The 15,379-nt window shown below is 41.0% G+C and overlaps 1 protein-coding gene across 3 annotated transcripts in view; it reads right to left on the bottom strand.

Moving 5' to 3' along the window:
- The window catches only part of cdk14 (cyclin-dependent kinase 14), a 162,054-nt gene that overhangs the window by 32,655 nt on the left and 114,020 nt on the right, over positions 1-15,379 (bottom strand). For all 3 annotated transcript variants that reach the window (XM_044117727.1, XM_044117728.1, XM_044117730.1), the window contains 2 exons: positions 14,175-14,314; positions 9,665-9,815 (listed from right to left, as the gene is read on the bottom strand). In XM_044117727.1, coding sequence (XP_043973662.1) covers positions 9,700-9,815; positions 14,175-14,314 — 256 coding nt within the window. In that variant the 3' untranslated portion in view covers positions 9,665-9,699. The remainder of the gene's footprint in view (positions 1-9,664; positions 9,816-14,174; positions 14,315-15,379) is intronic.

Here is a 15,379-nt window from a genome sequence, read left to right as displayed (position 1 = left end):
ACCTAATAACATTATTATGACTGATATTATAACATATTAATGACATATGAGGATTCTTGGTTGATGTCAAGTTGTCAAAACAGACATTTTGAATTATGTGAGCTTTGTATTAAAAGTGTCATGATTTACCAAATGACACTTTATGACAACAGTCATAAATATTCATGAAGACTTACTCATGTTCATGCCAGGTGTTATGTCATGTTTATGACAGTGTCATGTCAGTCTTATTCACACCCCGTCAAATAAAGTGTTACCCTGTGCAGTTATGTTGCCAAAAGCATTGACCAATTTCAATAAAAAAAATGAACTTGACTGAATTGTTTGATAACTAGAATCAAATTGACTGTGTATCTGTTTATGTAATTAGTTATGAACTGGCATATTGTAAGTGAATTGAATAAAAATTTAATTAAAATGTTCTCATTCATAGTCAAAGATAAAAAAATAAAATAAAATAGAGCATGTCTTTGGTCTTCTGGTCCTTGAAGCCTGAGCGCTGCCTGAAAACACACACCAACACCTCCAGCCCACACAAAAGCCCCTCAGTTTATTCAGACTACTTCAGCAGCTAAATGTTCACTGGACAAAAGCTCTGCTGTCCAACCGCCACTTCCTGACTTGGATGGGAAGATACACACGACTATGAGATGTTGAACAACAGAGGCAAGAGTCACATTCATGAAGTTCATGCGAAAAGGTCAAATATGTCAGGACAAAAAATAGAAATGCAAGAATCATTGGATCATTGGAATGAAAAGGTATTTGTGTTAATTAGGATACATCTTTATTCCAGACTGCATGTGTCTGATTTGCATGGTAACTTTCAGGGGGAATGGACTAATTTGTAATATTGTTTTCAGATGTCTGAACAGATAATCAAGTTTTAAATTCAGAAGAAAAAAGTCGAACCCTACTTTAAAGTGAATCATTTCCAAAATCAGAGCTGCAGCCCTGAAAGTTTTATTTTTTGCTGTTTTGAACTTTTAGCCTGAATCATTGAAGAAACTTTCCTTGATTTGGACAGTAAGATTGATTCTACGTACTATAATTCAACTTTTAGAAGACAAGATTAATAAGTGAAACACTGACAGTCACGTGGCTTCCATCAAACTGCCATGCTCCATCACTGCAGTCACTAGGAAACAAACATCAACTAAAGTTTCTCAACATAATATAATCTTTCAGTTCAGAAAAATCTGGAGGTGGTCACAGTGATGGACAAAATGAAGCCACAAATAATAAAAAAAATAAACTACTGATGATTTCCCCATGTTGCCTGTGGCACAGTGACAATGTCAGTCTTATTAGCATGCTTCATTTGACACTCTGCTGGGCTGCTGCTGTTAGAGGAGCTGTTGGACGCATCACATAGGAAGGAACGGCTTTTCTTTTCTCCTTGGAGAAGCAAAAAAGGAAGGCGGGACGTGAGCAGCGCTCATTAGGAGAAGCCATATGGTAGAAGAAAGAAACGGAAAGGATAGCAAGATGTGAGAGATTGAGGAACAAAGAGATGGGACTTCTACATTTCTAGAAAACCTAAGTTCACACTCCAACTTTGTCAGATCATTAACTGACCGTTTTAGAGGCTTTTCTCTCTGCCTGACTTGATTGTCATGGCTGTGCTGTGTTGCATACAGGTTGAATAAAAAACCTGGGAATGTAGCCTCTCTTTTCAAGAGTGAACCACAGATTTTTTTCAAAGTAGACAGGGATTCTTGTTCTTAGCCTTGATGCCACTGGCTGTGACTGAGGGTTGAACGTCAGGCTGAGGAAAAGTCTTGTCTTTGGAAAAGTTCTCCAACACATCTGAGTCAAACAATGAGGTCATTGGCAGGACTCTGGAGAATCTAACTGCATTTAGGAGGTGATTCAGCTATTTGATTGAAGTGTGCTGGACCAGGTACACATCTAAAAGTTGCAGGACACTGGCTCTCGAGGACTGGGATTGCCCAACCCTTAAAGCCTCCTGCTAAGGTTCAAATGCCTGTTCAAGTAGAGGAAGAGCTTCTTTAAGATTCCAGAAGTAACATGTTCTGGTCCTGGAGGGTTGGAAACCCATATTAATCAGAACTCTGTGAGTTCAGAATGCTTTGGGCAGAAATTGATATATTAGCCACTGCTAGCTGTGAAAATGTGCTGAAATGCTGCAGTTTTGAACATGCCATCGCAATTTACATGTAGTGTTTTTATTACATCTGGGTTTTCCCTCATTGCATGCAATAATCATTCTGCATGTAAACTTCTGATTTTGAATATACATTAATGAATAAATAACAGATGTTTTCTTTCTCTCATTATTGTGTCATTTCTCATCATGTCAAACAAGTAAACAGTGAGTTCCAGGTGTGGAACTCGATGTTCGACACCTGGCCAATCAGACGTTTGTTTGATTTTAGTCAGTTACTGATTTCAACTGACTAAAAAAATAATAAAAAAAGAAATGTTCGGATTGATTTAACTCCAGACGGCAAGAAAAAAAAAAAAAGGTTTATGTATCTTTTTATTCTGTGAATGTAATCTTCTGGTTTCAACTGGGTGCCTAAAACTACAGTATATGCCTATGGATAGCTATACATAAGCATCACTTTCTACATGCAGAGATATCAAATACATGTGCTGGTGTGTATGGTTTATGTCAGGATGTAGCTGGATGTCAAATATTTCTCTCTTGCTCTTGCATCAGTATCAGAGGAGCTACTGGGAGAAAGACTGTTAGTGCTCTGCATCCCCTCTGACTGTGATGGAGTGTATTCATCACATGCGCTTCTCTGACCTGTCAATCAAAGCCGTCGGCAGAGAGGCAACGCACAGAAATGATTTGATTTATTTATTCTAAGTGCTTCCCTGCTAATCTTATGTGCTTTAGGCTTGAACAGACATAATTACTGTAAAAAGAATGATTTGTGTAATCAGAACTTGTAGCCATATTTTGCCTGCAGCAAAACAACAGCAACATTTACCTGATCTGCTGCTCTGCTAAGAGCTTTGTGAATCAAAAAACAAACTTATGAAAAATCCACCCAGAGATAATGTGCATGAAGCAGAATCCGAGTCTGAAATAGACTCCATTTTTCTGTGATGATGCAACGGCGAGTCAGAGCTGATGTTGAGAGAGTCCTGACAGTTTCCGTCATGCAGAGGAGAGGTTCGTTTTCACTGCAGCTCGATTTGAAAGTCACAAGTTTGAGGTCAGACACTCAGTCATGACTCCATCATGGTACTTCAGACACACTGAAGAGGCTCCGTTATTCCATCACCCCAGGATGTAGACGTGTCCCACAAAGTGTTTTCTATTACTTCAAACAGCAAATTCTATAAGTTCTCTCCACTGTCTGCAGCGCTCAATAATCTAGTTATTGATGTTACCAGGTGGGCAATATGGATGGAGAACATGTCACAATGTAAGGATTTCATATCAGTTGTTTTAGATAATTATTGATTTGTTTTTGTGTTAAATATCTGAAATAATGTCAAACTGGTAACTTTTCTTGTTTACTCCAGATGTTTTACTCATTTACTCAGATGTTTTACTCATTTTCTGTCATTCATACAGTGGCAAATCCTGAAACTGCTGCCGTGCAAGTGTCTCAACAGGTTGTTGCTAGGTAACTGGAGCATGTGAGTTAATTGCTTAGGTTGAGCAGCTAAAGCATTTCCTCTGCCAACATCCTCCGGAATGTTCAGCAAAATTATTAAACATTTTATTGAACCTATTTTCTATTGATATTGATCACATGTCTATTGTAATATATATTGTTATTGATTTATTGCTGAGCTCTAATAATGATGTGTCATTGTACATATTGGTAGGTGGGGATGGGTGAACAAAAGTCAAGGTGTTAAAGTCTTTAGATGGGCAGTGTAAGGTCAGTCCACTCAACCTACTCTTCCTCACAGGAAGAAGGGTTTTCTTCCTGAGAAGAAGAGCTGTAACACGGTTCATACCAGATTACCACCAAAACTAAAGCCAGCCTGTGGATTCTTGGACTGCAAAGTCTCATTCAAACCAATAATGTCCAACAGCTTTAACATTCCAGTTTCTCTGTCTGCCTTAGTTTGGGTTGCAGGCTAGAATCATGGTGGGCTTGAATACACACAGCATAGGGTTGTAGCTGACATCCAAAGCCTTTGCAGTGTTTCCCGTCGAAGTCAGGATGAAACGGACGCATGGGTTACTGACAGGTAATGTAAGTGTGTTTCTAGGCGGTAGCAGGAAAGTAAAACCAGCTGATTTTACAGAAGGCTCTCAGTTTCTCAAGGCAATGCCTCTGGTTATCTCCCCCACCTCAGTTAAACCACACCCCCCCTTTGCTTCCCACTTTCCTCCCTTAGGCTCACAGCAGGGAAATATTTTAAATCACTTTGTCCTCTACCTCGAAAAACTTCCTGACAAGTCGTTTGGTGGACTGCACAAATCTGTTTCTTCTAACTACAGAGCTGAAGTATATTCTGCTTCTGTCTTGTTGACTTTGGAAGTGCGGGGCAGTGACAGCTTTAGTAGGCAGACATCAGTGTAGAAACACCAGGGGACAAATAGTGCTTTTAGTTTCAAGAGAAATGGTTCCAAAGCAATGAAGCTTTCCTGCTTTTTATCTTCCTTCCTGCCAAAACACTACCGTCACAGAGAGGATTCCTTGGGCTGTTGTGGGTGTGTGTGTGTGCATGAGTACGTGGAGAGAGAAATAGCTGTCTCCTCTACATTCTGGACAGTACGGTCTCGTTTCGCCTGTAGCTGCTATCTTCAAAGCGACACAGTGATGCTTCAGGGCCGGAGTGTCCCGACAGCGACCTGTGATGGCTGACTGCACCGACTCTCTGTACAAAGACTGCTGCTCTGTTTGAAGCGTGGCCAGGTGACCAGACTAAAACAACACACACACACACACAGGACATTGTCTTCAAGCCAATGTAAACCCAAGCTGCAATGCAGGTGTGGAAATGTGCAATTTTGTTTGATAAGGAAAGTCAGTTGTCCTAAACAAGTCTTGAACTTGCTCTCAGTAACGTTGCATGCATATTCTCCTTCATTCCCTGTGTGCTTTTCCTGCTTCACTTCTTTCTTCTTCCATTTTCCAGGTACCAGCCAACAGCCATTTCATTTTAAAATAAATTTAAAGGAGTAAGAACTCACCAGAGCAAAGTCAGGAAATGTCTGGAATTTCTACAACTCTATGAACCCTTGTGAACAGAAATATCAGTCACACATGAATTATGCTTTGAATGCATCTTTGAAGACTGCATTCAATGTTCTGCTTCACATAAACTCATTTTAAACATCCCAATGGAGTTGTTAAATATAGCTTCTAGAAAAACTGTTGACATAAGATGCTGAAGTCAGTTTAATTAAAACTGTCATCAGGACAGAGGGGTTCTCATGTAACGTGAGTGTGACTGTCAAGGCGTTAGCATTGCACCCTGTCCTTGCTCACTGTCAGTAGTTGCGTTTCCACTGACCTTAAAATAGTGGAAAGTAGAATTAGGAAAATAAACTTGTTTGAGGGCAACACAACAATTAAAAAAACAAACATGTTTTTTGTTCAAACGTTTTTGTGCTAGGAGGAGATTGTTTTTGGGCTGTATCGATATTAGTGCCTTTTGCAAAAGTGCACTTTTTCTGCATTACACGAGTCACATGATCAATAACAAGATGTTACAACTGCTGCAAAATAAGAGGAGGGTGACAGAAAGTAACCCTCCTCATTTAATATGAAGTAAAGACACATTCATATTAATTGCAGTTTTGTTGTGTTTGTCCAGAAACTGACTCATCTCTTTGGGCTCCTCCTCAGAGTTGCAGTTTCTAAGCTTTGGAGTTTCAGTCCCACAGAGCAGCCCTCCCCTATCAGTCCACCACTCAGCTCCTTCAAACTAGCCAACAGCAATTAGCAACCACCATATGGAACTGAACATATGGTGTTATTATAGCTCCTAACAAAGGAGCTATAATAGGAGCTCATCATAGCTCCTATGATGACCTCCATCATAGGAGCTACTTCTTAGTGTAATGGTGGTAAAAATAGAGGAGTCTTGCTGTGATAACTTCCTGAAGGCAGAAATTCAGAAAGAGCATGAGTTTTTTAAAGAGACAGAAGACCAATTTCAATGTTTAATTAAAAAGTCAAATTTGTAATTTGAATTTGTAGTTGATACATATATAGCATTTTTACAACAACCTATGTTAACAGTTATTTGACGGTGGTATAAAATGGCACCTCGTGCCTGGAAATAATATTCCCCTTTTAATGACTTCTTGCATAAACAAACCTATTCACTGTTTCATGTATTTCTTATTCAGTAGAATCAATTGCAATTGCAAAATTGTGTTTTTTTCAACATTAGCAGAACATTAGCAAAGTTTTGGACACATTTGTAATGGAAATGCAACCATCACTGGACACAAATATTCATTTTTTCTAGCAACTTTAATGAGGTTTATTGGCAAATTAATTTGCTTTCAAAATAAAAGCTCTTAGCCTGCTGTTTGGGCTGGCAGACCTCTGGCTGTCTGAGCGGGTTTCATGCTTTGTCATGCGTTCTGCCTGTGAATGCTGCATCCAGGCCCTCTGTGGTGAAGTGTGCTGGGGCTCAGTGACAGGGCGGTCGTCCCTGGCCATGTGGTCATGGAGTGGACTGATGGCGGGAGCTGTTGCGTACCCTGAAAGCCACGTTGCATCAGCTAATCTTGTGAATAATGTAGAATCATGAATAAACATAAAAGAATGGAGAGAATCACTGTAAAGAGACCTGTCTTTTCTTCGTTTCCTCCCTTCTCTCCGTCCTGCCTGTCTTTTCTGTCCACTCCTATCTCTTTCTGCTTGTCTTTTTCTTAGCCACAAAAACCTTCTTTCTTTCTTCCCTCCCTGCCAAAATCAAACACTCCCACTAGCCTTCCTCCCCCCAGTCTCTTTCATACCACCTTCACCCTTTTCTCCTCCTCTCTGGCCACAGTGGTGACAGACATTGTGCTGCTGTAGTAGTGCCGTGTCTCGGTGCGGACCGGCCAGGTCCAGCCCTCGCTCTCAGCTCAATAGAAGCCCGGGTTTCCTCAAAGGCAGCCATCCAGCCAGCACAAAGCCTGCCCACTGGGAAAAGACCCACAAAAGAAAGGGGTGGAGGGATTCTCGCCGTCTTTGCTCCGTCTGAAGCGGCTTGCCTCCATCACCTCGTATAAATAATACAACAGTGCCGCAACAACAACAAAAAAAAAAAAAAATAAATAAAAAAACCTGCACTGCTCCCACAAACCCCTGCCTCCATTTTCTCCGTCTTCTTGTTGCTAGTACTTGGGATTTTATCGGAGAAATTTCAGGAACAGACAGCTGCCTTTTATACAACACATACTCCTAATATCAAAGCTCAGAAAGACACAGCTTTCCAAGCACTATTGCGAACACACAGCAGTTGGACGTAATTCACTCTAAACCAAACCAGTTCAGCTCATTCAGTGGGATAAAGAGTTATCATTACTGTTCTTTGGGTTTGTAATGTGTGCTTTCTGCGGTCCATCAAAAAACACATTAAAAATCATTCGAATATATGACAGATGACAGATTTAATATGCATACTATAGCGATACAAATTAAGTCTAGTTCATACAAAATGTTAGTAAATTCATAAAATATACAAGAATTAACCATTTAAGCTCTAAGAACGTTAGTCCTGAAAACTTTCAACTTCTTTTTAAAAACTGACTTCTGTTCAGCTTTAATTAAAGTTAATGGTAGAGAGATTTGTTTCTCTTCTAAACACACCTTTAGTAAGTAAAGGTGCATTTGGAAAAATTAGTTTTCGCCTGAGGATTTTGAAACCATCTTTCAACTGCATGTCTGGTGACACAGCCATGTTAGTTTAAATGGTTCTTGAACAAAAATAAACATGAACTTTGGAATTTAAAAATGCTCCACATTGAGAACAATTGTAAATCTAACAAGCTGTAGTTAATATTAACTTAATATCTAAAACCAATTGCTCAACAATTTCTAAGTCTTTGTTTAAGGTAAAATTGTTAATTTAGCATATTATAAGAACTCAACAATCAGAAGAAGAGTAACATTTCTGTTTGAGCATTGGTCTGGTACAGCTGTGAGAATGGGTAATCTGTCAGTGTGTTGATGAAAATGAGAGCGGAGGGATTAGGCGGCGGCTCTTGTGGCCTGCCGGCCCGTTAGCATGAGGCCGGGACAAAGATGCTGATTTCAATGGAAATGCAGCAGCTGAGAGGACATGGCTTCCCCAGTGGGGAGACTTCCACCTTTCACACAAACACACAGAAACTCCATTACCCTCCACATCAGGGATCACACACTTAAGCATGCTCAGTGGAATAGAGGTATATTTTGCAGAAGCTGCAGTGAAGAGTTGACGTGGCTTTGCACCTGTCAGTGATTATATAGATAATCTTCTCCTCCGCCCAGTGCTGCTATTAGACCGACCATTATCCCCCGCATGCCTGGCCTCCACGCCCCGTATTACATGCAAATAGCAGCTCTTTATCCAAGCTGTGAATGAAAGATCCATCTGAAAAGAATGGAGCTCCCTGCTCTCCCATCAGACCCAAACCTCCATCCCTTACTGCCTTCCCTTACAGCTTCAGTGCAGAGAGCACAGATCTGATGACCCTGCTGGGGCCCAGAGGGGAGCAGAGGAGTGACTGAGCCCCACCAGCATCACTGTCTGCTTTAAACCACATCAGATTTAACAGAGGTTACACTTTATTTCTTTTTGAAATGTCAAGTTGAATTTTTGAATCAATTACACATAATCAATCAACGCTATAAATAAAAAGCTATGAAGAGCAAAATTAATACTAGGAACAAACAACCGACAAAATGACAGTAGCTCCGTTTCCACATACTATATAATTTGTCCATAATTGGTAAGACAAAAAGAAATTTGCTTAACAGAAACATGGTGATTTCAAAAAACTCACATTGTCCAAAAAAATCTTTTGGCGTTAAGATGAAATTTTCTTAAGGCTGTATCAAAATCAGTGCATTTGGAAACACTTTTTTTCACATCACATGAGTCACATGACTAACAACCGGACTAGGAGTAGGGTTAGGATTCTCACTCACTGGAGTACAACAGCCAAATAATAAATAATAAAGAAAGTGATTCTGACTAAAAAAACAGCTTGACTACTTTGGTCAGACTTGTAAAAACAAACTCAAACAAAACCTTCTTTCAAAAGGTTCAGAAAGTGCAATTAGGAATTCTAAATATAACGCAAATCAAATCATAAAGCATGATGTGACTCAGAGCACAAAGCATAGAATTAGACAGAATAGATCTGTTCTTTTGGATAAGGCATATTGTCATGATATCTGATCTAGAATTTTCTTTCAATATCCGGACGATGCAGATATTAATATCGGATCAATGCATCTGGACTAAAGACTTGATATTATTCACTGTTACAGTTCTGCTGTGCCATTTACCAAGAAACTTACCTTCAAAATAAATAATAAAATCTAAACACAGCTGCCCTCTGAATGAGCAGTATTTCAATCTGTACAAACACTTTTTTTGAGTTTTTGTATGCCACTGTACATAATACAGGTTTACCTCTGTATGTTGAAGTTTACGTTTGTGTGTTTTGCTGAAGTAAACCTCTATATGTGTGTGCGTGTGTGTGTGTGCGTCCATGCTAATGAGCACATACCTGTCAGGCAGTCATGTGCAGGATGCTGGCGCAGGTCAGTGCTTGCTGCCAGACGACGCCTTCCCGTGGCTGTTTTTCCGTGTGCACACCTGTATGCTGTCCCCGCTCTCTACCTGCAGCTTGACATTTGGTACAGTGAAGATAGAAGACACTGCAGGGGGAACAAATGCATGACGATTAGACACGAGCCGGCTGGAAGCGAATAGCATTTTTCAAGCAAGCATTTGAAAAAAACATCCATCCATTGTTTACACCCGCTTGTGTTTGTGAGAGGCGACTGTATTCCACCAGCAATCATGGAGGTGAGAGGCAGGGAAGAGCCTGTAACCACTTAACCTAACAGTTGTGTTTAGACTGAAGAGAGAATCTGGAGTACCCAGAGAGAACATGCAAACTCCATGAAGAAAGATCCCCAACTGGGGCTCAAACCCAGTATGACTTAAAAGAAACTTGACTTTGTAATTGAACACCTTGAAACTGGGACTGTCTCTTTGAAAAATAATATTTTTTTCTAAAACACCTCCTTCAGGAAGTCATCACCACATCAATCCTCTATTTACCCTTTAGCAACATTTTTACCAGTGTTTCACTGAGAAGAAACTCCCACAATGAGCTCAGCAGATGCGCAGTTCCATCAGGTGATTGCTAATTACTGTTGTCTAGTCTGAAGGAGCTGAGTGAGGGCAGGTTGCTCTGTGAGGCTGAAGCTGGCGCTCTGAGGAGAAGCTGTGCCTCGTAGATGGTGCTAGGTCCATCCAGGCGTTTCGCACAGCTGAATGGTTGCCATGGAGATTAAAGGATTTCTCAAACATGCAAGAAAGAATCAAGCCAGCACTCCATGTGTGTTTATAATGAGGGAATAATATGACGATGATGTTGTGAAGCTCAAAAAAGTCGTTTTTTCCAGAACAAAGACACATTTACTCATTAAACCTCCCAGGGGTTTTGTGTGGTGTACAGGTTGCAAAGAATATTAGTCTTTGATGGAGCTCTCCAGACTCTAGGACTTTTCCTGCTTAAAATACTAGAGCCAGAAAAAACTTCTAGCCACTCTTTGGTGTCATTTCATTATTCTATCTATTAGGCTCACAGAAACATGGCACTCATAGTCCATCCGTCCGTCTGTCCATCTGTCCAATGCCTTCTGCTTATCTGAGTTGGGATCTCAGTAGTCAGAGGTCAAAGTAGGAAACCCAGACATCACTCTGCCTAGCAACACACTCTGACTAAATGTGAGGGACCCCAGGGCCTTGCCAGGGCAAAAGGAATATCTATTCCCTCCAGTGAGACCATAGTCGGCCCCAGGCTCTCCTCCCACAGGTAGATGATCACCAATCCTCCACAGAGAGGCCAGGAGATGCCTGAACCCCTCATTTGATTGTGTTTGATGTGGAGGAGAAGCAGGTCTTTATCAAGACTCGCTGGGAAGCTTAGCTCCTCTGCCTCTCTCAGGCAGAGTCCAGCCATCTTATTTCAACTACTAGTGAGGAAGATTCTTTGTTCTGATCATTATCCGTATCTCATGGATGTAGTTGATGACAGTCCTGTAGCCAGAGAGCTTTTCTGTTTCATTTAGCTCTCTTTTTAACCACCACAGACTGGAGCAACACCAGCTCTACTCCAGACGATGTTCCTCATCTACCTCCATTTAATGATTACATGCTTCTGATAGAAATCCAGAGCTGAATTTGAATTCAGATGAAATAAGAGTTTCTGGATGATAAAGGACTCTAAGTTTGAGAGGTTCGGACTGTCTCCTACTGTCTCCAGAGCAGAGTTCAAACAGACAACAGCATCACTGATACGTCAAAGACACCTGTCTATTTACAGCTTTGCTGAATCACTGCTTCCTGACTTCAGTTTTGGAATTTCAATTTGGGAGAAATTGATTCTCATCATTCACTGTGAAAAGAGCTGATGTTCTTCAAAAACTTAGGGCAGAGGGCCTGGAGGAGTTCTGCTGTCCGTCAGCATCAGCGGATCCTCATCCAGTAGGAAACTGCTCTTCCTATTGTTATCCCAGGCTTAGCATTCGGTCTCTCCACTCTTAGGCACCCATTCTGTCACAGTCAGATCAAAATGAAAATGTCACAGTCCAATCCCGGAGCCACAGGAGCTCAAAGAATTTTATGTCTTCAATAAAGCAGGCATTGTCTCTGATAATCACTCTGGGTTACATGTTAACACATAACGGGGCAGAGAAAAGAGAAGATTATTTCTTTATGGAGAGCATGAGACATTTACTTGACTTTCTATTGGCCTTGTTTAAACAATAAGTCGGTTCATCTGCCTGAAGCAGTCAGACTGTTCAGAGAGAAAAAAAACCTCATTCTTCTTCACTTCTCCACCAAGATGCTAACATCATGACTTGTCATCATGTCCCAACATTTATCATAAGATGAATGCAGAAGCATGGTTAATAAACTAGAAATTATTTTGTTGTTCTTATTGGACAGACCTGATTCATTCCAGCATTGTGATCAGAGGCGCAAAAAAATCATTCACTGGGCAGCAAATAGCTCTCAAGCAACACTTTGGAAACCAATGCCTAACACTGGATAGAAGGTAACATGATCAGCTAAAAGGATTTGTACAAAACAGACATATTGTAATAATGCTGTATTTTTTATAGCTATTAATGGTTTGTCTTACATAGAAACTCCAACCAAGATTTAAATGCAAAAACCTATGACTGACAAATGATCAATTCAACTCAGTTGATCAGAAATCATCAGATTTCTTTCTGGAATTTTAGGTTTTTGTATCTGTCCTCTGAATTAAACTCCATTTGGAACATCAAACTGGATGTTTTCTTTGTATTCCACTGGAATAAATGGCTACCTACAAATTATCGCTTTTAGTGACAATGCACATCTTTTCCCTCTGTCCCACTGCTGCAGCCACTTCACCATTTAAGTAACTAACTAGTTTTTAATCTCACACTGCCGTTTGTTTGAAAAATTCAACACATTCGTCCCCACAAAGAGGCAAAGGGAAAACACAGGCGCAAGGTACTTTGGTTTTATCTGTCCCCTTCTTGGTTTTGGGAACGGTTTTATTCCTCATTCTGCTCTGCTGCTCTGCCTGAAGAGAACACAGTGAGATGAAGGCAGAGCGGGGAAAACAGCGAGTGAGCATGACAAAAATCTAAATGAGCCATCTCCTTCCTGCCTCTCTGTCAGTGACCGCTGCTTTCTGCTTCTTTTTCAACACGACAGCCTGCTGGGAGCTGATAACAGGATTAATAATGCAGAAAAATCCTAATCGGGGGGAATTAAAAATGGAATTCTCCAATTAAAATTACCACCCTGTCAGTGGAGGCACACTCAGGTCTGTTGAGCTGGCTTTTCACTCCACTAATGAATAACAGCTTAAAGGATTGCTAATGTGTGTGTGCAGCGTGTCAGAGAATATGGATAGGTAGTCATATCTGACATACTTTGATGCAACAACCCAATTCTGAAGGATTAATTGAAATAAAACCTGAATGTGAAGCCATGGCTAAAGCCTCTAACTCTGAGATTCAGAATGCATGAGGGAAATGTGCCTCCAAACACCAGGCATGCTGAAAGCTATGAGTGGTAAAAGCTAAAAGCTGTGTGTTTCTGAAATTTCAGAGCCCTGGCTTATTTAAAGAGAGCCTCAGTGTACTTTTCTCTGGGCAAACAACCAGTCAAGAAGACAGAAAATCAAACCAAGAATACTTGCAGGAGCCAGCAGAGGACCGGATGGGCTTACTGTCCCAACGGCATCCGCATGATAAGACCGGCTTTCTGTGCATGATCAAAAACAAGCCCAGGTTGCTCCTGGCTGTCTTCCTCACAGGCAGACAGATCAGGACAGAGTGAAGACTCAACACAAAAGGAAAGGGCTGTACCAAAGCACAAAGCAGGGAAGGGAAAGAAAAAAGGAACAGATAGAGAGCCATTGTGTCACTGTCTGTCTCTTTACCTGCTAACCCTGGAGCCAAAAACGATGCTCAGACAGAAATACTAAGCGCCAAACAAAATGATCCACCAGGTGGTTACTCAGCTCTAAGATTTCAGTCAGTTGGATCAAATTCGCAATCTGCATAGCTTTCTAGCTTTGTTTTTTCTAAAATATAGTTCATGAGTTTAGTCAGGGCTCCACAGTGGCGTAGTTGGTGGCAGTGTTATCTTGCTGCAAGAAGCAAGATAACACTGCTTAGCGGGGGTTCGATTCCCAGGCGAAATCTTTCTGCATGGATTTTGCATGTTCTCCTTGTGCATGGGCAAACATGCACAAGAGGGTTAACAATATATATAATTTTATATTTTAAGGATTATTTATTTACATTGATTTTTCTCACTGTTCTTAAATAAAACTAAATGTTGAGATTATGAAACTGACTGTGTTAAAAGCCTGAAGTACCTAAATGAAGCTTTGTCTTCAACTACACTCTTCTACTCTGTACTTCTTGTGCAGTGCAGTGCTTTACAGCTGAAGTGTAACAGTGTATAAAAGTGGTGAGATATTAGGCATTACATACTGTCCTGCAGCTCCCAGAGCCGTGGAGGAAGGTTGCTGAAGTATTCATGGTTGAGGGCCGCCTGTGCTGACAGCCGGTTCTTTGGGAAGCACTGGAGGAACCTGGAGGCCAACTCCTCAGCGTGGTCCACGTAGCCCAACCTGACACATAAAACACACCTAATTAGTTCAACTGATCAAAGAAACAAACATCATACAGAGCGCGGTGCTCTGTTCCTCTTCACTCACAGGACTGACATCCTCCAACTCATAGCTGCTGACTGCTGCTCATTACTTTGAAGGTTTGCTGACTTGAGAGGAGAAACACACACATGCAAAGGAGAGTGACTTTCTCCTGCGAGCTCTCATGATGACTGGGTCACCATAAGATAAAAGTCCTTCCAGCAAGAGCCAAGAAAGAGACATGAGTGTGTGAGTGTGTGCTGACAGTAGTGAACTTGTGAACCAGCCGCAGCTCGCGATGCTGAGGGGGAGAGAAAATAAACAGAGGTACAGAGTAATTAGTCATCAGCTGCATTAAATAAACATGATGTTATTCAGTGGTACCAAGAACAACTGTAAAATCCTGAGGGTTCTGTTCCTCCACCTCCCCATCCCTCCACCCACTCTGACAGCTGCTCCCTTGCCTCCTAACAGGGATCTAAACCGGACTTATCAGCAGAAAAAAAGATGTGTGAGGGAATAAATCTCTGCTCTGTAGCGCTCCGCACGGATGCAGAGATAAAGTTAATGAAGTCCATCAGGGCCTCTGCTGGGTTCTTTCCCAAACAACAAAAAAACTTCAGCACAGACTCTTTTTTTTTCACAGAGTCATCCAAGTTTAAACTGATGGATTCATAACTACAGATTGCTATTCATGTTAACGCGTGCTGAACCTGTCAACGTGTCCATAAGATACAGTTTGTTGGCAAAAGTGGTCAGCCAGCCCTGCGAATCATTCAGTTCTTCCAATCAGTTCCACACCCACAGGTGCAGAAAATGCAGCAGCAAGACTTGCAGGATGCTTCTAAAAGGTTTGTAGAAAAACAGGTAGCACTGTATAAATCAACCAATTCCAGAATGGTACAATGATAGAAGGTCACTTGTGACACTTGTAATTTCTTGACTTCTAAATATTGCACATTCAACTGTTGGTAGAATTGTGACAAAGTACTGTACAAGTGATTGGAGATGACAGATACTCTGCCATGAAGTTGTAGGCCCACA

Source organism: Gambusia affinis, linkage group LG05 (assembly GCF_019740435.1).
Source record: "Gambusia affinis linkage group LG05, SWU_Gaff_1.0, whole genome shotgun sequence".
Taxonomy (NCBI): Eukaryota; Metazoa; Chordata; class Actinopteri; order Cyprinodontiformes; family Poeciliidae; genus Gambusia; species Gambusia affinis.
Note: the sequence above shows the minus strand (reverse complement) of the source record. Positions and strands in the feature narration are given on the sequence as shown.